Raw genomic sequence first — 26,410 nt, forward strand, 5'->3', positions numbered from 1 at the left:
GGCCGTTTATCTGTTTGGTTACATCAGTCTGATTATCCTGGTGTTCAGCTGTTGTATATCGAAGCCATGGACAAGTGGTTGGAATGTCAAATCGTAGGTTAACTTGAAAGTAGTTGTGCCAGCTTCCTGGGATAGAGAATTGGAAGGCAGGCTTTGTAAGTCGCCAGACTATTCTTCCAGGAGTATGGTCACTACACCCAGAGGGTTTCCAGATTCTGGTAGTGATGTAGGGACAATCAGAGATATATTTGATGACCTGTGTTCAACAACAAGATGGACAGGTTTTGTTGCAGAACCAGGGATCTGTTAACATTCCTAGAAGATGCAGTGGTAGTGTCATGGAAATTTCAGCTGGCATACATAGTGCCACATATGCCAATGCTTCTGTGGGTTCTAAGGTGTATATAAAAAAAGGTAAAGGATTCCAGTAATACTAGTAGCACCAAACTGGCCAAGAAGAGTGTGGTACACAGATACAGTGTGAAACGGCTGTGAGGTCAGGAGTTGGACTCACTGTACACCAGGATTTGCTGTCGCAGGGCCTGATTTTGTGTCAGGACATTGAAACTACATTTAATGGCATGGCTCTTGAAGCCAAGATTTTAAAAAGAGAGGTTTTTCAGATTCAGTAATTCAGGCTATGATTAAAGCTAGGAGGAAGGTTTCGGCAGATAATAGTTTCTGGATAAAATAGAGGGTGGTCCAGAAGTGTGGAAACACCCTTATAAAAAGGAAATGAGTAAGGAAGTATTAATCCAGTGTCTACACATATGATATGGGAGTTGGGTGAGGGTATGTTTTCCCCCACTCCCATATCATGTGTGTAGACACTGGATTAATATTTCCTTTTTATAAGGGTGTTTCCACGCTTATGGGTCCCCCCTCCTACCCCTCCCTCCTGTATATTGATTGGTGTAAAAGGAGAAGGTTTCACATTTGCCTTTTCATTGCCTAAAGTCCCTTCTTTCCTCCTGGCTTCTCTCTAGGTCTTAGGCTAGGGTACTTGAAGTTGCAGGTATCCGCGCTCTCTATCTACTTTCAGAATAGGTTGTCTATTATTCCAAAAGTAAATCCTTTTCTGCAGGATGGTTTTACACATACAACCACCATATAGGCATCCTATAGAGGCATGGGACTTAAATCTGGTATTGCCAGCTATTCAGAAAGCTCCTTTTGAGCCTGAAAAGAAGGTAGATCTCAGATGGTTATCTTGGAAGTTGGCTCTCCTCCTAGTCATAACCTCAGCTAGAAGGATGTCTGAATTGGGAGCTTTATCTTGCAAATCTCCGTTGATAGGGCAGTGTTTCGTACACATCCTTCTTTTCAGCCTAAAGTAGTGTCTGATTTCCGTTTAAATCGGTAAATACGTATTCCCTCCTTTTCTAAAGCAGACAAGGCAATTTGCAAAGTAAAATGGTCATTGCTGGATGTGGTTAGAGTTTTCAGAATTTACTTGGACAGGACTGCAAGCATTAGGGAAACAGATGATGCTTTGAAAAGAGGTTGGCCAGCATCTAAGGAGGTGTTAGCCAGATGGATTACAGCCATGGTTAAGCAGGTATATACTGAGGGGGATAGGCCTGCTACAATTAAGATTTCAGCTCATTCTACTCGCTCAGTAGGTACTTCGTGGGCAGCGCGGGATGGGGCATCTGCAGAGCGGTTATGTAGAGCAGCTACATGGTCCTCTGCTCATACATTCACCAAATGTTATAGTTTTCATGTCTTTGTGTCCAGTGAATCTCACTTTATACATAAAGCAGTGGTTCCCAAGCTGTGTGCTGTGGCTCGCTGGGGTGCCTCGGGACACTTGCAGGGGTGCCTTGGATTGGCGGTCCAGGACCAATTCAAATTATTTATGGTCAATATAATAGGCAAAACTAGTGTTAGTAGCTGTCAGTCATAAAATATGGGGACAAACAGAAGCAAATCTTGTCCCTCACCACACAATTGAGCCTAAGGATGACATATAAACACAATCTACTTAAATTAATATTTCTTTCTAAATTTCTCAATAAGAAATTTTTGGCCTAGGGGTGCCGTGAAAAAAAATTCTGAAACTCTAGGGCGCCGTGATTAAAAAAACTTTGGAAACCACTGACATAAAGTATTAAGTTCAGATGAGTCTGGACGCACCCCCCCTAGGGGCAGATTTTGTACATCGCCATAGTAAGAAGTTTTCCCCAGATAATGGAAAGAGAAAACAAGATTTGTTACTGTCCAGATAAATGGTTCTTTCATCTGGGAGCACTGCAATCCCTTCCTTATTGGTAGTATATATGAGAAAGATGCTAATAGTTTTCTTCACTTCTTATACACCTTCTTAGCACCTGTCACTGTGGGTGTATTTTAGTACATTCAGGCAAATCTTAATTTCTTATTACCACAAATATTCGCAATAATTAGTTACTATTCAGTTCTAAAGCCGCCTACACACGGTGTGATGCAGGTTAACGGCCGATAATGACTATATTGTGGCCAGAGGCATATTGGCCCTGCCTGCGCACTCTATTTTTCCTTGCGATGCCGAACCCATGGGTCGGCGCATTGGCATCGCAAGGTGTTTATGAAAGTAGAGAAAAAACACTATACAAACCTCTTATCTATTTTGATATTGCCATATTATTGTATGAAGATGGAAAATCCATTCAGATGTCCTAAAAAAAATAAAAAAAAACCTGCACTTTTGTGCCGATCGTTATTTCCACGCATCAGCCGGATTACCTGCCAGTATGTGTGTTAACCTGTGGTGGCCTGGGGGAATTTTGGGGTGTCTCCGGTTGCCCACCAGCTATTGCAGTGTTAGTGAGTTCTCACACATGCCCAGTGGGGCCGGCTAGGCGGTAAGATGAATCACATCTGCACTAGGCTGATGCACTGAGTGTCTTACAGGTCGCTGGAAGGGGGGTGTTGTTAATACATCTTGGTGTTACTGCTTCCTGATTAACCTCCATAAGAGGTGAAGCAGGAAGAGTTATAGCAGCTCGATAAGTGCCATTATAGTGTTTCTCCCACAGTGTTTACTGCATGGCCAAAAGCATTTGTGAACCCGGACATCACACCCATATCTGCTAATAGAACATCTCAGTCTAAAACCATGGACATTCATATGTCATTGGCTAGAACGGTCCCCACACTTCTGGCAAGGCTTTCTATAGGTTTTGGATCATGACTGTTACGATATGTATCCATTCAGCCACCAGAGCAACAGTGAGGTTGTGCACAGATGGTTATTAATCAGTCCTGGCTTGCAGTCAGCATTATTATTATTATTAATGGGGTTAATGTTATGGTTCTTTGCAGGCTAAGCCACATCATTACAAGCCTTCGTTTGTGTATTTATTCTTCTTTTTTATATATATATATTCCAGGTGCAAATATTTGGGAGTTTCAAAACGGGTCTTTATTTGCCTACCAGGTAAGAGATTTGGTGTAACTGTTTGTACTTTCTGATTCTTCAGACATTACACTGTCATCTTTTTTTTTTTTTTTTTTCACCCAAATTTCCCTCTTCCTTAACTCGTGCTCACTACGTTTTGTCATGGGTCTGTAGAATGCTTTGCTATAGACTGATTTTCCAGTTGCTCGGTTGATGACTTTAATGGCACTGTGGCTACTGTAGTGTGTATGTAGAAGGGCCGCTAAGTCATGCCTCTTTCTAGTGGGCCACTACTACCGCTATTTCTGTCTGCCTGCGTAACTGTAATATTATTAATCTCCTAGATTAGACCATTTCTTACTTTTTGTCTAAATATATGATTGGTTCCTCCCTTTAGCGACATTGACCTTGTAGTTTTTGGGAAATGGGAGAACTTGCCACTGTGGACCCTTGAGGAGGCGCTGCGGAAGCACAAGGTGGCTGACGAAAACTCTGTCAAAGTTCTTGACAAAGCTACAGTAAGTCTTTCTATGTGAAGTTTCCAAGAGTGCGCACACAGAACTAATGTTTGTGTATATATTAGGGTATTGTGGGCGACCTCCGGTGTCATAAATTATATAAACATACTATAATGGTATATAAAAAGTATGACAAATATTTATTAATTTAAGAGAATTACATCATTCCCTGTTTATTTAATTGAACAGATATAAATATCAGCCCAGTCCCATCTCCTCGCCACCCCTTGATAAAGTCCGCTGGATGAAACGCGTTGGTGGTCCTGATTACACCTCACCTCACCTCTAAAGATAAGCACTTTATTTATCGTTTTATGAGCTCTGTTTACAGCGTATGAAATTTGCATATTGATTTAATGTTTTAACTAGCCTTTTTATTTTATTTTTTTAAGTAGTAATTCATTCTAATTTGTTTGGTTTTATTGTTTCCCCGTTTTAAATTTTAACTTTGCTGTCTCTATTTTAATAAGTATTTGTCGTACTTTTTATATACCATTATAGTGTGTTAATATAATTTATGACACCAGAGGTCGCCCACAATACCCCATCTGTGTTTATTATATATCCATTCCTGCAGGCGACTCATCCACCGCTTGCTTATACTTAGGGTTGGAGCAGACACCCCATTATACTTAAGTGGGAGGTGTGTCATTTGGGAATATTGTGATAACTGGTATACGGGACATCTCTGTGGCGCTCAGAAAAATCTTTGTGTAAACTAAAATATATAGATACATATGTGTGTATGTATGTATGTATGTATGTATATATATATATATATGTGTGTATATATATATATATATATATATATATATATATACACACACACACACACACACACACACACACACACACACACACACACACACTGTGTGTGTATGTATGTGTGTGTATAATAATAAGAATTTACTTACCGATAATTCTATTTCTCGGAGTCCGTAGTGGATGCTGGGGTTCCTGAAAGGACCATGGGGAATAGCGGCTCCGCAGGAGACAGGGCACAAAAAGTAAAGCTTTAGGATCAGGTGGTGTGCACTGGCTCCTCCCCCTATGACCCTCCTCCAAGCCTCAGTTAGGTACTGTGCCCGGACGAGCGTACACAATAAGGAAGGATTTATGAATCCCGGGTAAGACTCATACCAGCCACACCAATCACACTGTACAACCTGTGATCTGAACCCAGTTAACAGTATGATAACAGCGGAGCCTCTGAAAAGATGGCTCACAACAATAATAACCCGATTTTTGTAACTATGTACAAGTAATGCAGATAATCCGCACTTGGGATGGGCGCCCAGCATCCACTACGGACTCCGAGAAATAGAATTATCGGTAAGTAAATTCTTATTTTCTCTATCGTCCTAGTGGATGCTGGGGTTCCTGAAAGGACCATGGGGATTATACCAAAGCTCCCAAACGGGCGGGAGAGTGCGGATGACTCTGCAGCACCGAATGAGAGAACTCCAGGTCCTCCTTAGCCAGGGTATCAAATTTGTAGGATTTTACAAACGTGTTTGCCCCTGACTAAATAGCCGCTCGGCAAAGTTGTAAAGCAGAGACCCCTCGGGCAGCCGCCCAAGATGAGCCCACCTTCCTTGTGGAATGGGCATTTACATATTTTGGCTGTGGCAGGCCTGCCACAGAATGTGCAAGCTGAATTGTATTACACATCCAACTCGCAAAAGTCTGCTTAAAAGCAAGAGCACCCAGTTTGTTGGGTGCATACAGGATAACAGCAAGTCAGTTTTCCTGACTCCAGCCGTCCTGGAACCTATATTTTCAGGGCCCTGACCACATCTAGCAACTTGGAGTCCTCCAAGTCCCTAGTAGGCGCAAGACACCACAATAAGCTGGTTCAGGTGAAACACTGACACCACCTTAGGGAGAGAACTGGGGACGAGTCCGCAGCTCTGCCCTGTCCGAAAGGACAAACAGATATGGGCTTTTTTGAGAAAAAAAACCACCAATTTGACACTCGCCTGGTCCAGGCCAGGTCCAAGAGCATGTTCACTTTTCATGTGAGATGCTTCAAATCCACAGATTTGACTGGTTTTAAACCAATGTGTTTTGAGGAATCCCAGAACTACGTTGAGATCCCACAGTGCCACTGGAGGCACAAAAGGGGGTTGTATATGCAATACTCCCTTGACAAACTTCTGGACTTCAGGAACTGAAGCCAATTCTTTCTGGAAGAAAAATCGACAGGGCCGAAATTTGAACCTTAATGGACCCCAATTTGAGGCCCATAGACACTCCTGTTTGCAAGAAATGCAGGAATCGACCGAGTTGAAATTTCTTCGTGGGGCCTTCCTGGCCTCACACCACGCAACATATTTTCGCCACATGTGGTGATAATGTTGTGCGGTCACCTCCTTTCTGGCTTTGACCAGGGTAGGAATGACCTCTTCCTGAATGCCTTTTCCCTTAGGATCCGGCGTTCCACCGCCATGCCGTCAAACGCAGCTGCGGTAAGTCTTGGAACAGACATGGTACTTGCTGAAACAAGTCCCTTCTTAGCGGCAGAGGCCATAAGTCCTCTGTGAGCATCTCTTGAAGTTCCGGGTACCAAGTCCTTCTTGGCCAATCCGGAGCCATGAGTATAGTTCTTACTCCTCTACGTCTTATAATTCTCAGTACCTTAGGTATGAAAAGCAGAGGATGGAACACATACACCGACTGGTACACCCACGGTGTTACCAGACCGTCCACAGCTATTGCCTGAGGGTCTCTTAACCTGGCGCAATACCTGTCCCGTTTTTTGTTCAGACGGGACGCCATCATGTCCACCTTTGGTAATTCCCAACGGTTTACAATTATGTGGAAAACTTCCCCATGAAGTTCCCACTCTGCCGGGTGGAGGTCGTGCCTACTGAGGAAGTCTGCTTCCCAGTTTCCATTCCCGGAATGAAACACTGCTGACAGTGCTATCACATGATTTTCCGCCCAGCGAAAAGTCCTTGCAGTTTTTTGCCACTGCCCTCCTGCTTCTTGTGCCGCCCTGTCTATTTACGTGGGCGACTGCCGTGATGTTTTATCCCACTGGATCAATACCGGCTGACCTTGAAGCAGAGGTCTTGCTAAGCTTAGAGCATTATAAATTTACCCTTAGCTATATTTATGTGGAGAAAAATCTCCAGACTTGATCACGCTCCCTGGAAATTTTTTCCTTGTGTGACTGCTCCCCAGCCTCTCGGGCTGGCCTCCGTGGTCACCAACATCCAAAACTGAATGCCGAATCTGCGGCCCTCTAGAAGATGAGCACTCTGTAACCACCACAGGAGAGACACCCTTGTCCTTGGATATAGGGTTATCCGCTGATGCATCTGAAGATGCGATCCGGACCATTTGTCCAGCAGATCCCACTGAAAAGTTCTTGCATGAAATCTGCCGACTGGAATTGCTTCGAAGGAAGTCACCATTTTTTTACCATGGCCCTTGTGCAATGATGCACTGATTTTAGGAGGTTCCTGACTAGCTCGGATAACTCCCTGGCTTTCTTTTCCGGGAGAAACACCTTTTTCTGGACTGTGTCCAGAATCATCCCTAAGCACAGGAGACTTGTTGTCGGGATCAGCTGCGATTTTGGAATATTTAGAATCCACCCCTGCTGTTGTAACAGTATCCGAGATAGTGCTACTCCGACCTCCAACTGTTCCCTGGACTTTGCCCTTATCAGGAGATCGTCCAAGTAAGGGATAATTAAGACGCCTTTTCTTCGAAGAAGAACCATCATTTCGGCCATTACCTTGGTAAAGACCCGGGGTGCCGTAGACAATCCAAACGGCAGCGTCTGAAACTGATAGTGACAGTTCTGTACCACGAACCTGAGGTACCCTTAGTGATAAGGGCAAATTTGGGACATGGAGGTAAGCATCCCTGATGTCTCGGGACACCAGATAGTCCCCTTCTTCCCGGTTCGTTATCACTGCTCTGAGTGACTCCATCTTGATTTGAACCTTTGTAAGTGTTCAAATTTTTTTAGATTTAGAATAGGTCTCACCTTCTGGCTTCAGTACCACAATATAGTGTGGAATAATACCCCTTTTCTTGTTGTAGGAGGGGTAATTTAATTATCACCTGCTGGGAATACAGCTCGTGAATTTTTTCCCATACTGCCTCCTTGTCGGAGGGAGACCTTGGTAAAGCAGCCTTCAGGAGCCTGCGCAGGGGAAACGTCTCGACATTCCAAACTGTACCCCTGGGATACTACTTGAAGGATCCAGGGGTCCTGTACGGTCTCAGCGTCATGCTGAGAGCTTGTCAGAAGCGGTGGAACGCTTCTGTGCCTGGGAATGGGCTGCCTGCTGCAGTCTTCTTCCCTTTCCTCTATCCCTGGGCAGATATGACTCTTATAGGGACGAAAGGACTGAAGCTGAAAAGACGGTGTCTTTTTCTGCAGAGATGTGACTTAGGGTAAAAACGGTGGATTTTCCAGCAGTTGCCGTGGCCACCAGGTCCGATGGACCGACCCCAAATAACTCCTCTTCCTTTATACGGCAATACACCTTTGTGCCGGTTGGAATCTGCATCACCTGACCACTGTCGTGTCCATAAACATCTTCTGGCAGATATGGACATCGCACTTACTCTTGATGCCAGAGTGCAAATATCCCTCTGTGCATCTCGCATATATAGAAATACATCCTTTAAATGCTCTATAGTCAATAAAATACTGTCCCTGTCAAGGGTATCAATATTTTTAGTCAGGGAATCCGACCAAGCCACCCCAGCTCTGCACATCCAGGCTGAGGCGATCGCTGGTCGCAGTATAACACCAGTATGTGTGTATATACTTTTTATGATATTTTTCCAGCCTCCTGTCAGCTGGCTCCTTGAGGACGGCCCTATCTATAGACGGTACCGCCACTTGTTCTGATAAGCGTGTGAGCGCCTTATCCACCCTAAGGGGTGTTTCCCAACGCGCCCTAACTTCTGGCGGGAAAGGGTATACCGCCCATATTTTCTATCGGGGGGAACCCACGCATCATCACACACTTCATTTAATTTATCTGATTCAGGAAAAATTACGGTAGTTTTTTCACATCCCACATAATACCCTCTTTTGTGGTACTTGTAGTATCAGAAATATGTAACACCTCCTTCATTGCCCTTAACGTGTGGCCCTAATAAGGAATACGTTTGTTTATTCACCGTCGACACTGGATTCAGTGTCCCTGTCTGTGTCTGTGTCGACCGACTAAAGTAAACGGGCGTTTTAAAACCCCTGACGGTGTTTTTGAGACGTCTGGACCGGTACTAATTGTTTGTCGGCCGTCTCATGTCGTCAACCGACCTTGGCGCGTGTTGACATTATCACGTAATTCCCTAAATAAGCCATCCATTCCGGTGTCGACTCCCTAGAGAGTGACATCACCATTACAGGCAATTGCTCCGCCTCCTCACCAACATCGTCCTCATACATGTCGACACACACGTACCGACACACAGCACACACACAGGGAATGCTCTGATAGAGGACAGGACCTACTAGCCCTTTGGAGAGACAGAGGGAGAGTTTGCCAGCACACACCAAAAACGCTATAATTATATAGAGACAACCTTATATAAGTGTTTTCCCTTATAGCATCTTTTTTATATATTTCTAACGCCAAATTAGTGCCCCCCCTCTCTGTTTTAACCCTGTTTCTGTAGTGCAGTGCAGGGGAGAGCCTGGGAGCCTTCCCTCCAGCCTTTCTGTGAGGGAAAATGGCGCTGTGTGCTGAGGAGATAGGCCCCGCCCCTTTTTCGGCGGCCTCGTCTCCCGCTCTTAACGGATTCTGGCAGGGGTTAAATATCTCCATATAGCCCCCGGAGGCTATATGTGAGGTATTTTTAGCCAAAAAAGGTTTTCATTTGCCTCCCAGGGCGCCCCCCTCCCAGCGCCCTGCACCCTCAGTGACTGCCGTGTGAAGTGTGCTGAGAGGAAAATGGCGCACAGCTGCAGTGCTGTGTGCTACCTTAAGAAGACTGAGGAGTCTTCTGCCGCCGATTCTGGACCTCTTCTCGTTTCAGCATCTGCAAGGGGGCCGGCGGCGAGGCTCCGGTGACCATCCAGGCTGTACCTGTGATCGTCCCTCTGGAGCTAATGTCCAGTAGCCAAGAAGCCAATCCATCCTGCACGCAGGTGAGTTCACTTCTTCTCCCCTAAGTCCCTCGTTGCAGTGATCCTGTTGCCAGCAGGACTCACTGTAAAATAAAAAACCTAAGCTAAACTTTTCTAAGCAGCTCTTTAGGAGAGCCACCTAGATTGCACCCTTCTCGGCCGGGCACAAAAATCTAACTGCGGCTTGGAGGAGGGTCATAGGGGGAGGAGCCAGTGCACACCACCTGATCCTAAAGCTTTACTTTTTGTGCCCTGTCTCCTGCGGAGCCGCTATTCCCCATGGTCCTTTCAGGAACCCCAGCATCCACTAGGACGATAGAGAAAAATAAATATATATATATATATATATATATATATATATATATAAATATAAAAAGATGGTTCCCCTGTTGCTGGGGGAGACAAACAGTGGCACTCCAGAGGCTTGGTGAAAAAGTATATTTTATATTCAAAACATATAAAAATGCAACAACGTGTTTCACCTTGAAGGGGTGAGCAAGCCCCGAAACGTTGGTGCATTTCTACATGTTATGCATATAAACTCGACCAAGCCTCTGGAGTGCCGCTGTTTGTCTCCCCCAGCAACGGAGGAACCATCTTTTTATATATACACACACATACATATATATATAATCTTCCAGCGTGATCCGGCACTCCCTCCGTCCCCACGGAATCCAATATAATCTCCATCTTTTGTTGTATACTGGTAAGAGATTGTTTTTGTAGATGGGTCAGAAGTGGCGACCTGTAGAATAAAAAATATTTCTTAATACTTGTGGTAAAGTGAGAATAATTAAATCGTTATGTTTACTATAACAATTATTTAGTGGGGGTGGGGTATCTTAACGTTCACTCTCCTCGGTGGGGCTATTTTATAGTACAAATAGTGTTAGCCACCTCCTGCTTCACAATGATAACAGGTGAAGCAGAAGCGACTTAATCTCCACGATAAGTGGATTTTTAGTCCATGGAGCAATAGAAGTATAGACTCCCATAAATAGCAGCTTAAACATTGAGTTCTGAAGTCAACACATCCGGGTTTATTAGGAAACTAGCAAAATCTGCATCATAATGCACCGCCTACTTTGCATCCCAAGTATAAGTCACCTTGGAATTATTATAGCCTCAGTCTACAGCCATCATGACTTGATATTCGGACCATTCCCTAACCTTTAACTTTGTCTCTATGTAAAATGACCTGTAACGGTTGCGGCATTCACTATAAAGCAATACTATGCTTTAATGCTGTGTGATCAGTTTGTGTTAATTGTGGTATCAGGTTATTGTTTTCAACCTAAATCTAGTCCGAGTATAAATGTACAGTATGTAACCATGGAATGGCTCATTCATGTAATGTACTGGTGTCAGTGTATTGCTCCGTATGTAATTATTACGTTATCATTGCGGTATCAAACTGAAAAGTGTAACTTCTCAAATGTAATAGTATTCCGATAAAATAGCTAAATACAGCATCATCTTATGTAGCAAACCAGTAAGTGACCATTAAAGTAATTAATTGCAGTTCTGAACCATTGGCACGAATTCCCAGCATTTGTACTATAACATGCTATAACGTTTGTTGTTACAGTGACCAGTGTTGCACTTCTCCATTTGTTGGACATCCAGGCAATGTCACATCAGTGGTTTCTATGTAGATTTGCTGCTGTACTGGACCAGCATTGTACAGTATATTGCTGCGTATCAGAGGTATAAATGCTGGGAACCCTGAGTGCTGCAGTGATGGTGAAGGCAATGCTGGTGGTGTAGGGGACACAAGGCTAGAGTAGTCTGGGCACAGTCTTGCTTTAACTGTTGGTATGGGGCGCACCTGGTATATTATAGCTATTGGGCACGTATTAAAATGCATTATCTCCAACACTACAGCAGTGCTGGCTCATAGTTTTGGAAATATCTGCCAGGCTTTAATATGGCTGCATTTTTCCCCTCTTCTCTCTAGGTACCGATCATTAAGCTAACGGATTCTTATACCGAAGTTAAAGTAGACATAAGTTTTAACGTGCAGAATGGGGTGAAAGCAGCGCAGCTCATCAGGGATTTTATCAAGGTAAGTAAGCTCTTACTGATTACGCGGATGTTTGGTAAAGATAAGTGTCTGAGACTAAGCTTAGCAGGTTTTTATTTTTCTTAGTAAAAAATTGAAAGTGCCACTAAACCCTAAGTACAGGGGGCCTGAACAGCCGCTGTACATGCTGCTACATTTGTGACAAGGGACAATTGTGCCTAACATAAAAGCCATGGAGACTGGCACAGGTGAATGGTCTGTAAGAAGGTGTCAGTGTTACTCGATCTAAGATTTTGAGCTGGTTTTAATACACTTAACACACAAATGTGTTTATGATGAGAGGCAATGTATAATTCATGGTTTTTAAAGCCAGTACAGCGCATGTAGATGGGGTGACACTTGGAATCCATTGTCTTTCACATGTGGATGGGAGTTTTGTGAAATTTGTGGGTTTTTTCTCCCTTTATTCCTCTTGGGTTGCACTATTTGCATGGAACACACGTTAAGGGAATTGAGATAAGTGGAGTTTTGTCTAGTGACCTCCCTGAACCTCTTGTACACCTCCGCATGTCATATGTGTTCACGCTTCATAGGTCACTGGTTATTGAACTCCTGTTGACCAAATGTCAGTGGGTTAATGTCCTTTGAGCAAATGTTTGGATACGGTGGTTACATTTCAGCTATTTCTTAGAGATTTGTTTCATAGCTATTGCTCAATGAAAGTCCCATGTAACAGTTGGCCTTTCACCATTGGATTACAAACGAGGCTTTCACTAATTTGTCTTTAGTAAAATAACTAGTGTTGCGTCAATCTAATTATTTTAGGTCATGTGAATTTTTTTTTAATGTTTTAACACCTCAGGGTGTAATTTATAGCCATGTAGTACTCACCAAGTCAAGAAATTAAGTGTAATACGAACAATAAGCCAAACAGATTTTACTTTATTATTTATTTAGCAAAGGTAATCAACATCAAGCTTTGTGCGAAAAAGTATTTGCCTAGGGTACTTTTTGGCAGTACCTGGACTATTATTTTTCTTCCTGTAGACCCATCCTAGGCCAGGGGTAGCCAACCCTGGTCCTCGAGGGCTACCAACAGTTAACGTTTTCCAGATCTCCTCACACAATCGCAAGTAAAGTAATTAGCTCCACCTGTGGATCTTTTAAAATGTGTCAGTGAGTAATGAATACACCTGTGCTCCAGCTAGATGGTCTGGAAAACGTGAACTGTTAGTAGCTCTCAAGGACTAGGGTTGGGTACCCCTGTCCTAGACGTTTTGCCTTATGGAAGCTATACTGTTTGGTTGCCCACACGGTTTGTAAAAGATCATTTTCACGGAGATATCTTGTTCTGAATCCCAATGGATTCTTTTAATGCATGCTGGAACTAAAACCATCAAACATTCTGCGTTGGTGTCAGCACCAGGATGGTGTACTTCAGGTCGTCTGCTTTGCATTATGTGAGTTCAGGAGGTTCACTGACATCAGGGACGCATTATAGTAGGTACCTATTTCCAATGGGCACGAGTGTCTCTTCAGTTTGGCTGCTTTTCAGGTCTCCTCACAGAAATGTGAAATAATTGCCTTAACCTGTGGATCTTTTAAAATGTGTCAGTGAATACACCTGTTCACCTGCTAGGTGACCTGGAAAACATGAACTATGAATCCCAAAGGACTCAACTAGTCTAGAAGTATGTTATACCACAGACCTTTCCAGCATTGTGGAGGGCCCAGCGTGGCTTCCATCTCAGTGACCCGATCTCTTGAGTCAGTCCTCCTGTTTCACCAGATTTTTACAATATATTTCTTCATGCCAAGGTTTTTAGAGCGTCTGCTTTGGTTGTTGGTTTGCTTGCATGTTCGTGGCTTGGCAGCTTATTTCAGATGAGAACTGGCTTTGGAAAGTCAGGATCTCTTTGTGAAGCAGCAGCGGTTTCTAAATCTTACTTTAGTTGGTCCAGTCACTGCTGTTTATGTAGGACAGCCTGGAAGGATTGTTTAAAATCTGTTTTTTAAAAATTCAGTTCTAACGATTTTTCTTTCAGAGGAATGAGACACCATTTTTTTTTTTACACCATACATAGACCTTCTTTTAGGGGGTGATGCATGTGCAGCTCCTATTCATCCACCCAATAGCTTTTTAGGCTTTCCTCTTAGTGCTGACAGCTTTACAGTATCCTCCTATTGAACATTTTAGAAGTGTAGGAGATAACGTTGTTTATCTGAGGGACTGCCTTCTGGGTGGTTATCCACATAGCTAAGAGAGTTTCCAAGTTTTCTTGGATACTGATCTTCCATGTGGATGGGGCTGTTATATGAATCCAACCTTCCTTTTTAGCTCTGAGTGGTCTTAGTGTTCTTATTTGGACTTGGTGCTTCAAGCCTTAGTCCATAATGAGTTTTCACACCTGGGTATTTATGAATTACAGGAGACCTGCTGTTGTTTTCCACTGTCCAAAGATGTGGTTGCCCTGTGTCCAAACACTTTTTTTATCATGTGGATTACTTCAGTAATTCACCATGTTTCCATTGGGCCAGGGCACCATGTCCCCTGACGAGGAGGGCAGATTCCACCCTATCTTTGTGTCTCCTAGGCTGCGTGGGCTGGGATCTCTACTATGTAATTGTGGTTGGTGGTCATCTGGCTTTTGTGAGCACAATCTTCAAGTGTGTAGTTTTTTTCCTCCTCCCTGTTATCTTTGTTTAGGATTGTGGTTTTTGCTGGAGAACATTCTTCTCTCCTCTTTGTTATATGCTGGTTCTGCATTTTCGGTCTTTGTAAGAGAAGTACTGATCAAACCAGGCAGCCACTGGGATTCAAATGTAGATGAACGTAAAGTTTTCTGAGTTAGATTTAGTGCCCAAACTCTTGTACTGCACCTTATTACCAGTGACGTGCGGTGGGGTGAGGCAGAGCCTTTCCTGTCATACTAACGTTTGTGCCAGAGGTTTGACTGTATAAAGTATATGAAAAATTCAAAGAATATATTTGAAATATCTTCTTTGCATTAGTCTAATTTTTATAGACAAAACTCTAGAGTAAAAAGTCTCTATAGCAGGTGAGGCAGTGCCCCCCCCCCTCCCCCCCTGCCTATCTTTTCCGCACATCTCTGATCAAAACTCGCCACATTTCCAGGAGTTTATACTGCTGCACCTGTGTATAATGCCCAGATGTACGTTGTGGCTCATATATTGCATGTAAATGTAGCGCTGGTGCTAGCCAGTGCCTCCTGAGCTATTTAGCTCTCCGCACGTCCCTGCTTATTACCCCATAGTATACAGCCCCCCTCCTCTTCCTTCACTGCTCCTTATAAATAAAACAAGTCCAATACCAAGCAACAAAGTCCTATGGGTGCATGTGTGCTGGTATCTGTCCCTGCACTACTAGGATACGTTTTGTAATCTGCATTGAAGTGCATGATCTATTGCAAAGCTGTCATTGTGAATTAAATAGATTTGCTGCCAAGTTTAATAATTGGACTACTTTTTTTTTTTGTATTTCAGAAATATCCAGTCCTTCCATTCTTGGTGCTGGTTTTAAAACAGTTCCTGTTACAAAGAGACCTCAATGAAGTGTTTACTGGGGGAATAGGCTCCTATAGTCTCTTCTTAATGGCTGTCAGTTTTCTGCAGGTGAGATATCCTTCTCTGTACAGTATGACTCCTCTTGCGGATGCTTGCCGATCTGCAGCTTTCTCATTTGCTGCTCAGCTAAAACTACTCTCCAGTAAAGTCTTAAAGTTGAACGTCTAGCTTTCATTTGTAACCAAGCATTTTATGTTTCCTTCTTTTTAGTTGCATCCACGAGAAGATGCCTGCAGTCCGGATGCCAACTATGGTGTATTACTGATAGAATTCTTTGAGCTATATGGGAGGCATTTTAACTATTTAAAAACTGGAATCCGCATAAAAGATGGTGGGTCTTATGTAGCTAAGGATGAGGTACAGAAAAGCATGCTAGACGGTTACAGACCATCCATGCTGTACATTGAGGATCCATTGCAGCCCGGTAAGTATTAACACTTATTTTCTGCATCTGTATTATTGCTGTAAGTTGTGAACAGTTATGCAGGGTTTATATTATATTGTTGTGTGGTTAGTCTTTGCACCACAGACATGCCATTCATGAGCTTAATGTTTCTTCCCTTCCCTCCAAGGCAACGATGTAGGCCGGAGTTCATATGGAGCCATGCAGGTGAAACAGGCCTTTGATTATGCTTATGTTGTCTTAAGCCATGCAGTGTCGCCTATAGCCAAGTTCTATCCCAACAACGAGAGTGAAAGGTAAGTGTAGAGCGAAGGGCATCATAACAAGTTATAACCTAATCAGGCACTGCTTCGGGTGCTGATATAACATGTGCAGAGAGAGTTAGATTTGGGTGTGGTGTGTTCAAACTGAAATCTATATTGCAGTATAAAAATAAAGCAGCCAGTATCACCCTGCACAGAAACAAAATAACTCTCTCTGCACATGTTCTATCTGCCACACCTGCAGTACACATGGTTTTGCCCACTAGCTAACAAATTTCCTGCTGCGATCAGATCTGAATTACCCCCTTAGTGTCTATGTATCTAGGCTAAGTGACATTATAGTATAGACTGTGCACAGAAGAGTTACTTAAGTAAGTCTACTTTGTTCTATTTTTGAATTGAGGCTGCACTGAAGTACCTATAGAGGACTGTTTTCTCAAAGTAGGAAATTGAGTACCATAGAGAGGAACGCATTGCTTACTCTCCCCCATTCCTTTGCCACCATGCTGTACTGTAAAGTGCCCACAAGGAGTTTCTGAGCTTTACTCTCTCTCAAATGTCCATCTGTCTCAAAAAAAAAATGATTATATATACTTTTTATTATAATAAAGGGGGGATTAATAAGACGTGCATTAAAATGACATTCAAAGGCATTCAATCATTAACATCCTTGGTTTCAGATGTAACCAGTTTTCTCACCTTGCCCATAGTCTGGATGTGAGCTCATGGTGGATGCAATGAACTCCTGGAGGGTGTAGCAATGTACTACTTTACACGTTTTGCTGTGACCACAGCTTCATCAGAGATGTAGCTTAGGTGTGAAAACTGTTTTACATCTGATCGCTAGAAAGTTATTGATTTGTGCATGTCTTTTTAATGTGAGGATTTTTTTAATCCAACCTCCCACCAACCCTTTATAATACGCTTCATGTCTGTAAGCCTTTAAAAATGTTCTCTTAAGTAACTCTTTTTGTTCATCAACTTCTTATGTTCTAACCCCAGACTTGGTGAAAGTCCTATTTACTGTCTACAAACTGATGCCTATTTCTGGGTTTTGCAGCATCTTGGGACGTATTATTCGAGTGACTGAGGAAGTGGTTGCTTACAGAGAGTGGATATCAACAAAATGGGGACTGCAGAATAGATCGGAGCCAGCTTACAATGGTAAGAAATCATGCTTTCCTGTATTGCCAGTATCATGTATGCTCACACGTGACCTTAGCACTAAAAAGTAATTTATGACTTGTACAACATGGAGGCACACGCTCGCTGATTTTGTAAAAATATGCCCGTGGCCCCCTGCATTGGGTATGTCCCGGTGGTCCTCAATTTCCTGGTCCTTGGATCAGCCCCAGAAATTCACTCCTCTACATTTTACCAGTTTATTTATATAGCGCTCACATATTCCACAGCGCTTTACAGAGAATATTTGGCCATTCACATCAGTCCCTGCCCCAGTGGAGCTAACAATCTATATTCCCTATCACCTATACATGCAGACACATACACGCTAGGATAAATTTTGTTGGAAGCCAAATAACCTACCAGTATGTCTTTAGTTGTGGGATGAAATGGGAGTACCCGTAGAAAACCCACACAAGTTACACAGTTAGGGCCATGGTGGGAATGGAACCCTTAACCTCAGTGGTATGAGGCAGTAACGCTAACCATTACACCGTCCGTACAATGAAAATGCGTTTAATGAAAGGGGTGACTAGATCCAACCTAGCACATAAATTTCAATTGTTTGCTGTGTCTTTACTCACGTGAGCGGAATTCATGCTTGTGTATTAAATGTACATTTCTTTCTAAAGTGGAATCCTATAAGGATAGTAAGGGTGCCTAATTACCTCCACTTCAGAAGGTCTCTTGCAGGAGAGCACCCTACTCAATATGCACATACTACACTTGAATCTTCTGCAGCACAGAAATAAAGAACATGTCTTTGCTTGTGGGTATCTGGGTTGGTGCATTCATAGACTGGATTTATTAAGTAATACTCGGATTAAACCATCTCAAAAGATACAACATTTTGAATTGCTATGGATACTACTGTCACATTTAAAACTAGATGGTTGCTGTAAGTTGTCTCTTTATACGTGGCGTAATTAAGTCAATATACCAAAATGTTTCATCCAATACCAATTTAGTCAATAATTACCCTTTGGTACATTGTGTTAGTCATGATTGCTAATAAGCAGAGCTATACCGCAATGGACACTTCATGAGTTTGTGGTTTATGAAATTACTATACCAGCTAACTTTTAATATTGGATTATGCATCACACAAACTCTCTCCTGTTTACACATCGTAGCTTTCTGCTGTCCGTTATTGGACCTGAGATCTATACCACTTTCACATATACGACCTGGGAATTCCCTGCTCACACCCAGGTTTTTCACATCGGCAAAATCCCAGGTTTTTGCTGGAGACTCCCTTTCACACTTCACCTGAGACCAGGGAAATTCCTGGGTCGTCCCCTTTCAGACATAAACCGGTTCTGCCCTGGCATCCCACAAGCCAGGGCTGCCAGGCTGCATACATGTCATACACATACCACACACACACGTCATAAACACATAGGTGTCACACTCGGACATGCACACAAGCAATCAGCCACTTCCCTGCATCACGGACCGCAGACCTCTCCAGGCAGCCCGCACAGCCTCTTAGAATGCGACCTGGGAGTAAAATCCTGGGTCGCACCATTCACACTATACCCAGTTTGTCTACCCAGGATGAAAAACCCTGGTGAATAGCAGGGGCATTGACCTGTCTTTTTAAAATACAAAAATCCCGGGTTGATGTGCGTTCATGTGCAAAAAAATTTAAAGTATGTCTGAAAGGGGTATTCTTCATATTTCGGGCAGAACATCCCACTTGTATTGATGCTGTGCATGCACACATCACATGATCTGTTTTTGTGGCTTAATGGCTGCAGTCATCGTAGTCACTCAAAGTGGCCTTTTGTGAACTAATTTGTTAATTTCTAGTGTTAGTCGTGACCATATTTTTTTGAAATTTTTTTTTTTCATTGTTTAAGTTTAATTTTCTTTCCTGTGTTTAGGCAATGATGTGACCTTGATAGTAGACGTTCATCATTTGGACAAATGTAATAACAATGTGACTGGACAGATTTCTACTTCGGGCCAAGCCAAGAATACAACCTCTGAAACACTCGGCAAACACTCCTCCAACTCATCGGGTCCTCTGTCTTCCTCCTCTTCCAGCCTTTCCAGTTCCAGTGATGTGGTGAGTTCAGCACTATGTTCAGTACATGCAATTCCACAACATGTCTGCCCGCCATCCTGATCTGGGCTACATTGAGACGTAGCATCTGAGCGCCACCCTGATCTGGGCTACATTGAGATATAGCATCTGAGCGCCACCCTGTCCTGGGCTACATAGAGAAGTAGCATCTGTGCAACCCCTGACCTGGGCTACATATAGACATAGCGTCTGCGCGCCACCCTGACCTGGGCGACAGAGACGGTAGTGTCTGTGCGCCACCCTGACCTGGGCGACATTGAGACGTAGCGTGTGTGCACCATCCTGACCTGGGCTAGATAGAGAAGTAGCATCTGTGCGCCCCCCTGACCTGGGCTACATAGAGAAGTAGCATCTGTGCGCCACCCTGACCTGTCCTACATATAGACATAGCGTCTGCGCGCCACCCTGACCTGGACTACATATAGACATAGCGTCTGCGCGCCACCCTGACCTGGACTACATAGAGACGGTAGCGTCTACGCGCCGCCCTGACCTGAACTACATAGAGACTGTAGCATCTGTGTGCCACACTGACCTGAGCGACAGAGGCGTAGCGTCTGCGCGTCACACTGACCTGGGCGACCTAGAAAGTGTCTGCGCGTCACACTGACCTGGGCGACCTAGAAAGTGTCTGCGCGCCACACTGACCTGGGCAACAGAGACGTAGCGTCTGGGTGCCACCCTGACCTGGGCGACATAGAGACGGTATCGTCTGCGTTCCACCCTGACCTGGGCGACATAGACGGTAGCGTCTGTGCGCCACCCTGACCTGGACTACATAGAGACATAGCGTCTACGCGTCACCCTGACCTGAACTACATAGAGACGGTAGCGTCTGCGCGCCACACTGACCTGGACTACATAGAGACTGTAGCGCCTGCACGCTACACTGACCTGGACTACATAGATACTGTAGCGTCTGCACGCTACACTGACCTGGACTACATAGAGACGGTAGGGTCTGCACGCTACACTGACCTGGACTACATAGATACTGTAGCGTCTGCGCGCCACACTGACCTGGACTACATAGAGACTGTAGCGTCTGCACGCTACACTGACCTGGACTACATAGATACTGTAGCGTCTGCACGCTACACTGACCTGGACTGCATAGAGACGGTAGCGTCTGCACGCTACACTGACCTGGACTGCATAGAGACGGTAGCGTCTGCACGCTACACTGACCTGGACTACATAGAGACGGTAGCGTCTGCACGCTACACTGACCTGGACTACATAGAGACGGTAGCGTCTGCACGCTACACTGACCTGGACTACATAGAGACGGTAGCGTCTGCACGCTACACTGACCTGGACTACATAGAGACGGTAGCGTCTACATGCCACCCTGACCTGGGCGACATAGAGATGTAGCGTCTGCGCACCACACTGACCTGGACTGCATAGAGACATAGCGTCTGCGCGCCACACTGACCTGGACTGCATAGAGACATAGCGTCTGCGCGCCACACTGACCTGGACTGCATAGAGACGGTAGCGTCTGCACGCTACACTGACCTGGACTACATAGAGACGGTAGCGTCTGCACGCTACACTGACCTGGACTACATAGAGACGGTAGCGTCTGCACGCTACACTGACCTGGACTACATAGAGACGGTAGCGTCTGCACGCTACACTGACCTGGACTACATAGAGACGGTAGCGTCTGCACGCCACACTGACCTGGACTACATAGAGACGGTAGCGTCTGCACGCTACACTGACCTGGACTACATAGAGACGGTAGCGTCTGCACGCCACACTGACCTGGACTACATAGAGACGGTAGCGTCTGCACGCTACACTGACCTGGACTACATAGAGACGGTAGCGTCTGCACGCTACACTGACCTGGACTACATAGAGACGGTAGCGTCTACATGCCACCCTGACCTGGGCGACATAGAGATGTAGCGTCTGCGCACCACACTGACCTGGACTGCATAGAGACATAGCGTCTGCGCGCCACACTGACCTGGACTGCATAGAGACATAGCGTCTGCGCGCCACACTGACCTGGACTGCATAGAGACGGTAGCGTCTGCACGCTACACTGACCTGGACTACATAGATACTGTAGCGTCTGCACGCTACACTGACCTGGACTACATAGAGACGGTAGCGTCTGCACGCTACACTGACCTGGACTGCATAGAGACGGTAGCGTCTGCACGCTACACTGACCTGGACTACATAGAGACGGTAGCGTCTGCACGCTACACTGACCTGGACTACATAGAGACGGTAGCGTCTACATGCCACCCTGACCTGGGCGACATAGAGATGTAGCGTCTGCACGCTACACTGACCTGGACTACATAGAGACGGTAGCGTCTACATGCCACCCTGACCTGGGCGACATAGAGATGTAGCGTCTGCGCGCCACACTGACCTGGGCGACATAGAGATGTAGCGTCTGCGCACCACACTGACCTGGACTGCATAGAGACATAGCGTCTGCGCACCACACTGACCTGGACTGCATAGAGACATAGCGTCTGCGCGCCACACTGACCTGGACTGCATAGAGACATAGCGTCTGCGCGCCACACTGACCTGGGTGACAGAGCCGTAGCTTCTGCGCGCCACACTGACCTAGGCTGATTAGTTTTGTTTGTTTTTTAACCATAGTTTAGCAGTCAATTAAAGTTAGTAATATACCAATGTGCAGATCTCCTGTCACTAAAGATATGAATATATATATATATTAATTGTTTATCGATTCAGTTTAATAATGCCCACGCTAAAAGTGCATTTCTATGTAACATGCACACCAAGATTTACCTGCTTTGAGTATGTGGGTTTTGTACTGTATGAGAGCCTCTGCTTAGCCAGTGGTGTCAACTCCCCTTGCATGACACACCACGTGTCTCCCGTAGAAGAAAGTCATTAAACGTCTGTGCATTCAGGACTCAGACGGAACCCCCTTCAAGACGTCGAAGCAGCCGGGTTGTCGGCAAACCAGCGACAGTCGAATGGGCCCTCTGGAATCTTGCACCAGCTCCTCGCAATCCAGCACCAAACTACAAGCTAACCAGAGCATCAGCTCCTCAAACAACAGCAACAAAGTCCAGGTATGATTAGTGGACACTCCCCAAGGAAAGGGTCATTGATAATGAACCCTGTTTTACTGTAAATGCAGTACACACATTCACTCTGCAGCATTACCTGAAGAATGAGTCCTTGTGTGGCATTTGTTTTTCTTAGTTATTTACGGTGCCCTCTTTCTTCTTGCTGATGGAAAGGTTATATGGCAGCCAGAGTGTATAGGAACATGGGCAAACTAATTAAATGTGATCTTTGTTTCATGTATTTGTTTTACTATTTCTCTGACGTCCTAGTGGATGCTGGGAACTCCGTAAGGACCATGGGGAATAGCGGGCTCCGAAGGAGGCTGGGCACTCTAGAAAGATTTATGACTACCTGGTGTGCACTGGCTCCTCCCACTATGACCCTCCTCCAAGCCTCAGTTAGATTTTGTGCCCGGCCGAGGTTGGATGCACACTAGGGGCTCTCCTGAGCCTTTAGAAAGAAATATAGAAATTAGGTTTTTTATTTTCAGTGAGACCTGCTGGCAACAGGCTCACTGCAGCGAGGGACTAAGGGGAGAAGAAGCGAACCTGCCTGCTTGCAGCCAGCTTGGGCTTCTTGGGCTACTGGACACCATTAGCTCCAGAGGGATCGACCGCAGGCCCAGCCTTGGTGTTCGGTCCCGGAGCCGCGCCGCCGTCCCCCTTACAGAGCAAGAAGAGGTCCGGAAAATCGGCGGCAGAAGACATCAGTCTTCACCAAGGTAGCGCACAGCACTGCAGCTGTGCGCCATTGCTCCTCACACACACTTCACACTCCGGTCACTGAGGGTGCAGGGCGCTGGGGGGGGGGGCGCCCTGAGAAGCAATAATAACACCTTGGCTGGCAAAAATACCACAATATATAGCCCCAGAGGCTATATATGTGGAAAATACCCCTGCCAGAATATAGGAAAAAGCGGGAGAATAGTCCGCGGAAAAGGGGCGGAGCTATCTCCTTCAGCACACTGGCGCCATTTTCCCTCACAGCTCCGCTGGAAGGAAGCTCCCTGGCTCTCCCCTGCAGTCTACACTACAGAAAAGGGTAAAAAAGAGGGGGGGGGGGGGGGGGGCACTAAATTTAGGCGCAGTATACATTTATATAGAAAAAGCAGCTATAGGGGACATAACTCAGTTAGTCCCTGCATAATATAGCGCTCTGGTGTGTGCTGGCATACTCTCACTCTGTCCCCCCAAAGGGCTTTTGTGGGTCCTGTCCTCTGTTAGAGCATTCCCTGTGTGTGTGCGGTGTGTCGGTACGGCTGTGTCGACATGTTTGATGAGGATAATGAGGTGGAGACGGAGCAGATGCCTTTAGAAGGGATGTCACCCCCTGCGGGGCAGACACCTGAGTGGATGAGCTTATGGAAAGAAAGGAGTGCACGTATAGACTCCTTACATAAGAAATTTGACGACATGCCAAATGTGGGACAGCCGTCTTCTCAGCTCGTGCCTGTCCAGGCGTCTCAAAGGTCATCAGGGGCTCTGAAACGCCCGCTACCTCAGATCGCAGGCGCAGATGTCGACACTGATACTGACACCAGTGTCGATGACGATGAGTCTAATCTGATGCCCACTAAGGCCATTCACTGCATGATTGAGGCAATGAAAGAGGTGTTACACATTTCTGATATAAATACAGGTACCACTAAAAAGGGTATTATGTTTGGGGAGAAAAAACTACCCGTAGTTTTTCCCCCATCAGATGAATTAAATGAAGTGTGTGAAGAAGCGTGGGCTTTCCCTGATAAAAAATTGGTAATTCCTAAGAAGGTACTAATGGCGTTCCCTTTCCCGCCAGAGGATAGGTCACGTTGGGAAACACCTCCTAGGGTGGATAAAGCGCTCACACGTTTGTCTAAAAAGGTGGCACTACCGTCTCCGGATACGGCCGCCCTCAAGGAACCTGCTGATAGAAAGCAGGAGGCAATCCTGAAGTCTGTATACACACACTCAGGCATTATACTTAGGCCATCTATTGCGTCAGCATGGATGTGCAGTGCTGCCGCTGCGTGGTCAGATAAACTGTCAGAAAATATTGACACACTAGACAGAGACACGATTCTGCTAACCATAGACCATATCAAAGACTCAGTCTTATATATGAGAGATGCACAGAGGGAAATCTGCCGGCTGGCATCTAAAGTAAGTGCATTGTCCATTTCTGCTAGGAGAGGCTTATGGACTCGCCAGTGGACAGGAGATGCAGATTCTAAAAGGCACATGGAAGTTTTGCCTTATAAGGGTGAGGAATTATTTGGGGATGGTCTCTCGGACCTAGTTTCCACAGCAACGTCTGGGAAGTCAGCATTTTTACCCCATGTCCCCTCACAGCCTAAGAAGGCGCCGTTTTATCAGGTTCAGTCCTTTCGGACCCAGAAAAACAAGCGTGGAAAAGGCGGGTCTTTTCTGTCCAGAGGCAGAGGTAGGGGAAAAAGGCTGCAACAAACAGCAGGTTCCCAGGAGCAAAAGTCCTTCCCCCCCCGCTTCTTCTTCCGAGTCCGCCGCATGACGGTGGGGCTCCACAGGCGGAGCCAGGTGCGGTCGGGGGCCGCCTCAAGAATTTCAGCGATCAGTGGGCTCGCTCACAGGTGGATCCCTGGATCCTTCAAATAGTATCTCAGGGGTACAAACTGGAATTCGAGGCATCTCCACCCCACCGTTTCCTAAAATCTGCCTTGCCGATTGCTCCCTCAGACAGGGAGGCGGTACTAGCGGCAATTCACAAGCTGTATTCCCAGCAGGTGATAATCAAGGTACCCCTACTTCAACAAGGCCGGGGTTACTACTCCACACTATTTGTGGTGCCGAAACCGGACGGTTCGGTGAGACCCATTTTAAATTTGAAATCCTTGAACACATACATAAAAAAATTCAAGTTCAAGATGGAATCGCTCAGGGCGGTTATTGCAAGCCTGGACGAGGGGGATTACATGGTATCCCTGGACATCAAGGATGCTTACTTGCATGTCCCCATTTACCATCCTCACCAGGAGTACCTCAGATTTGTGGTACAGGATTGCCATTACCAATTCCAGACGCTGCCGTTTGGACTGTCCACGGCACCGAGGGTATTTACCAAGGTTATGGCGGAAATGATGATACTCCTTCGAAGAAAGGGAGTTTTAATTATCCCGTACTTGGACGATCTCCTAATAAAGGCGAGGTCCAAGGAACAGTTGTTGGTGGGAGTAGCACTATCTCAGGAAGTGCTGCACCAGCACGGCTGGATTCTGAATATCCTAAAGTCACAGCTGGTTCCGACGACACGTCTATTGTTCCTGGGTATGATTCTGGATACAGTCCAGAAAAAAGTGTTTCTCCCGGAGGAGAAAGCCAGGGAGCTGTCATCTCTAGTCAGAGACCTCCTGAAACCAAAACAGGTATCGGTGCATCACTGCACGCGGGTCCTGGGAAAGATGGTAGCTTCTTACGAAGCAATTCCCTTCGGCAGGTTCCATGCCAGAATCTTTCAGTGGGACCTGTTGGACAAATGGTCCGGATCGCATCTTCAGATGCATCGCTTAATAACCCTGTCTCCAAGAACCAGGGTGTCTCTACTGTGGTGGCTGCAGAGTGCCCATCTTCTAGAGGGCCGCAGGTTCGGCATACAGGACTGGGTCCTGGTGACCACGGATGCCAGCCTTCGAGGCTGGGGGGGCAGTCACACGGGGAAGAAACTTCCAAGGACTATGGTCGAGTCAGGAGACTTCCCTACACATAAATATTCTGGAACTAAGGGCCATTTACAATGCCCTAAGTCCAGCAAAATCCCTGCTCCTACACCAGCC

At 45.5% G+C, this 26,410-nt stretch overlaps 1 protein-coding gene across 3 annotated transcripts in view; it reads left to right on the forward strand.

Moving 5' to 3' along the window:
- The window catches only part of TENT4B (terminal nucleotidyltransferase 4B), a 109,323-nt gene that overhangs the window by 62,761 nt on the left and 20,152 nt on the right, over positions 1–26,410 (forward strand). Inside the window, exons 3-11 of one of the 3 annotated variants that reach the window (XM_063945352.1) lie at positions 3,372–3,418; positions 3,777–3,897; positions 11,958–12,065; positions 15,528–15,656; positions 15,819–16,032; positions 16,181–16,307; positions 17,335–17,438; positions 19,343–19,527; positions 22,431–22,625. In XM_063945352.1, the coding sequence (XP_063801422.1) occupies positions 3,372–3,418; positions 3,777–3,897; positions 11,958–12,065; positions 15,528–15,656; positions 15,819–16,032; positions 16,181–16,307; positions 17,335–17,438; positions 19,343–19,527; positions 22,431–22,625 (1,230 nt within the window). The remainder of the gene's footprint in view (positions 1–3,371; positions 3,419–3,776; positions 3,898–11,957; positions 12,066–15,527; positions 15,657–15,818; positions 16,033–16,180; positions 16,308–17,334; positions 17,439–19,342; positions 19,528–22,430; positions 22,626–26,410) is intronic. The other 2 variants (XM_063945353.1, XM_063945354.1) reach the window with 2 other exon arrangements.

This window comes from Pseudophryne corroboree, chromosome 11 (assembly GCF_028390025.1).
Source record: "Pseudophryne corroboree isolate aPseCor3 chromosome 11, aPseCor3.hap2, whole genome shotgun sequence".
NCBI lineage: Eukaryota > Metazoa > Chordata > Amphibia > Anura > Myobatrachidae > Pseudophryne > Pseudophryne corroboree.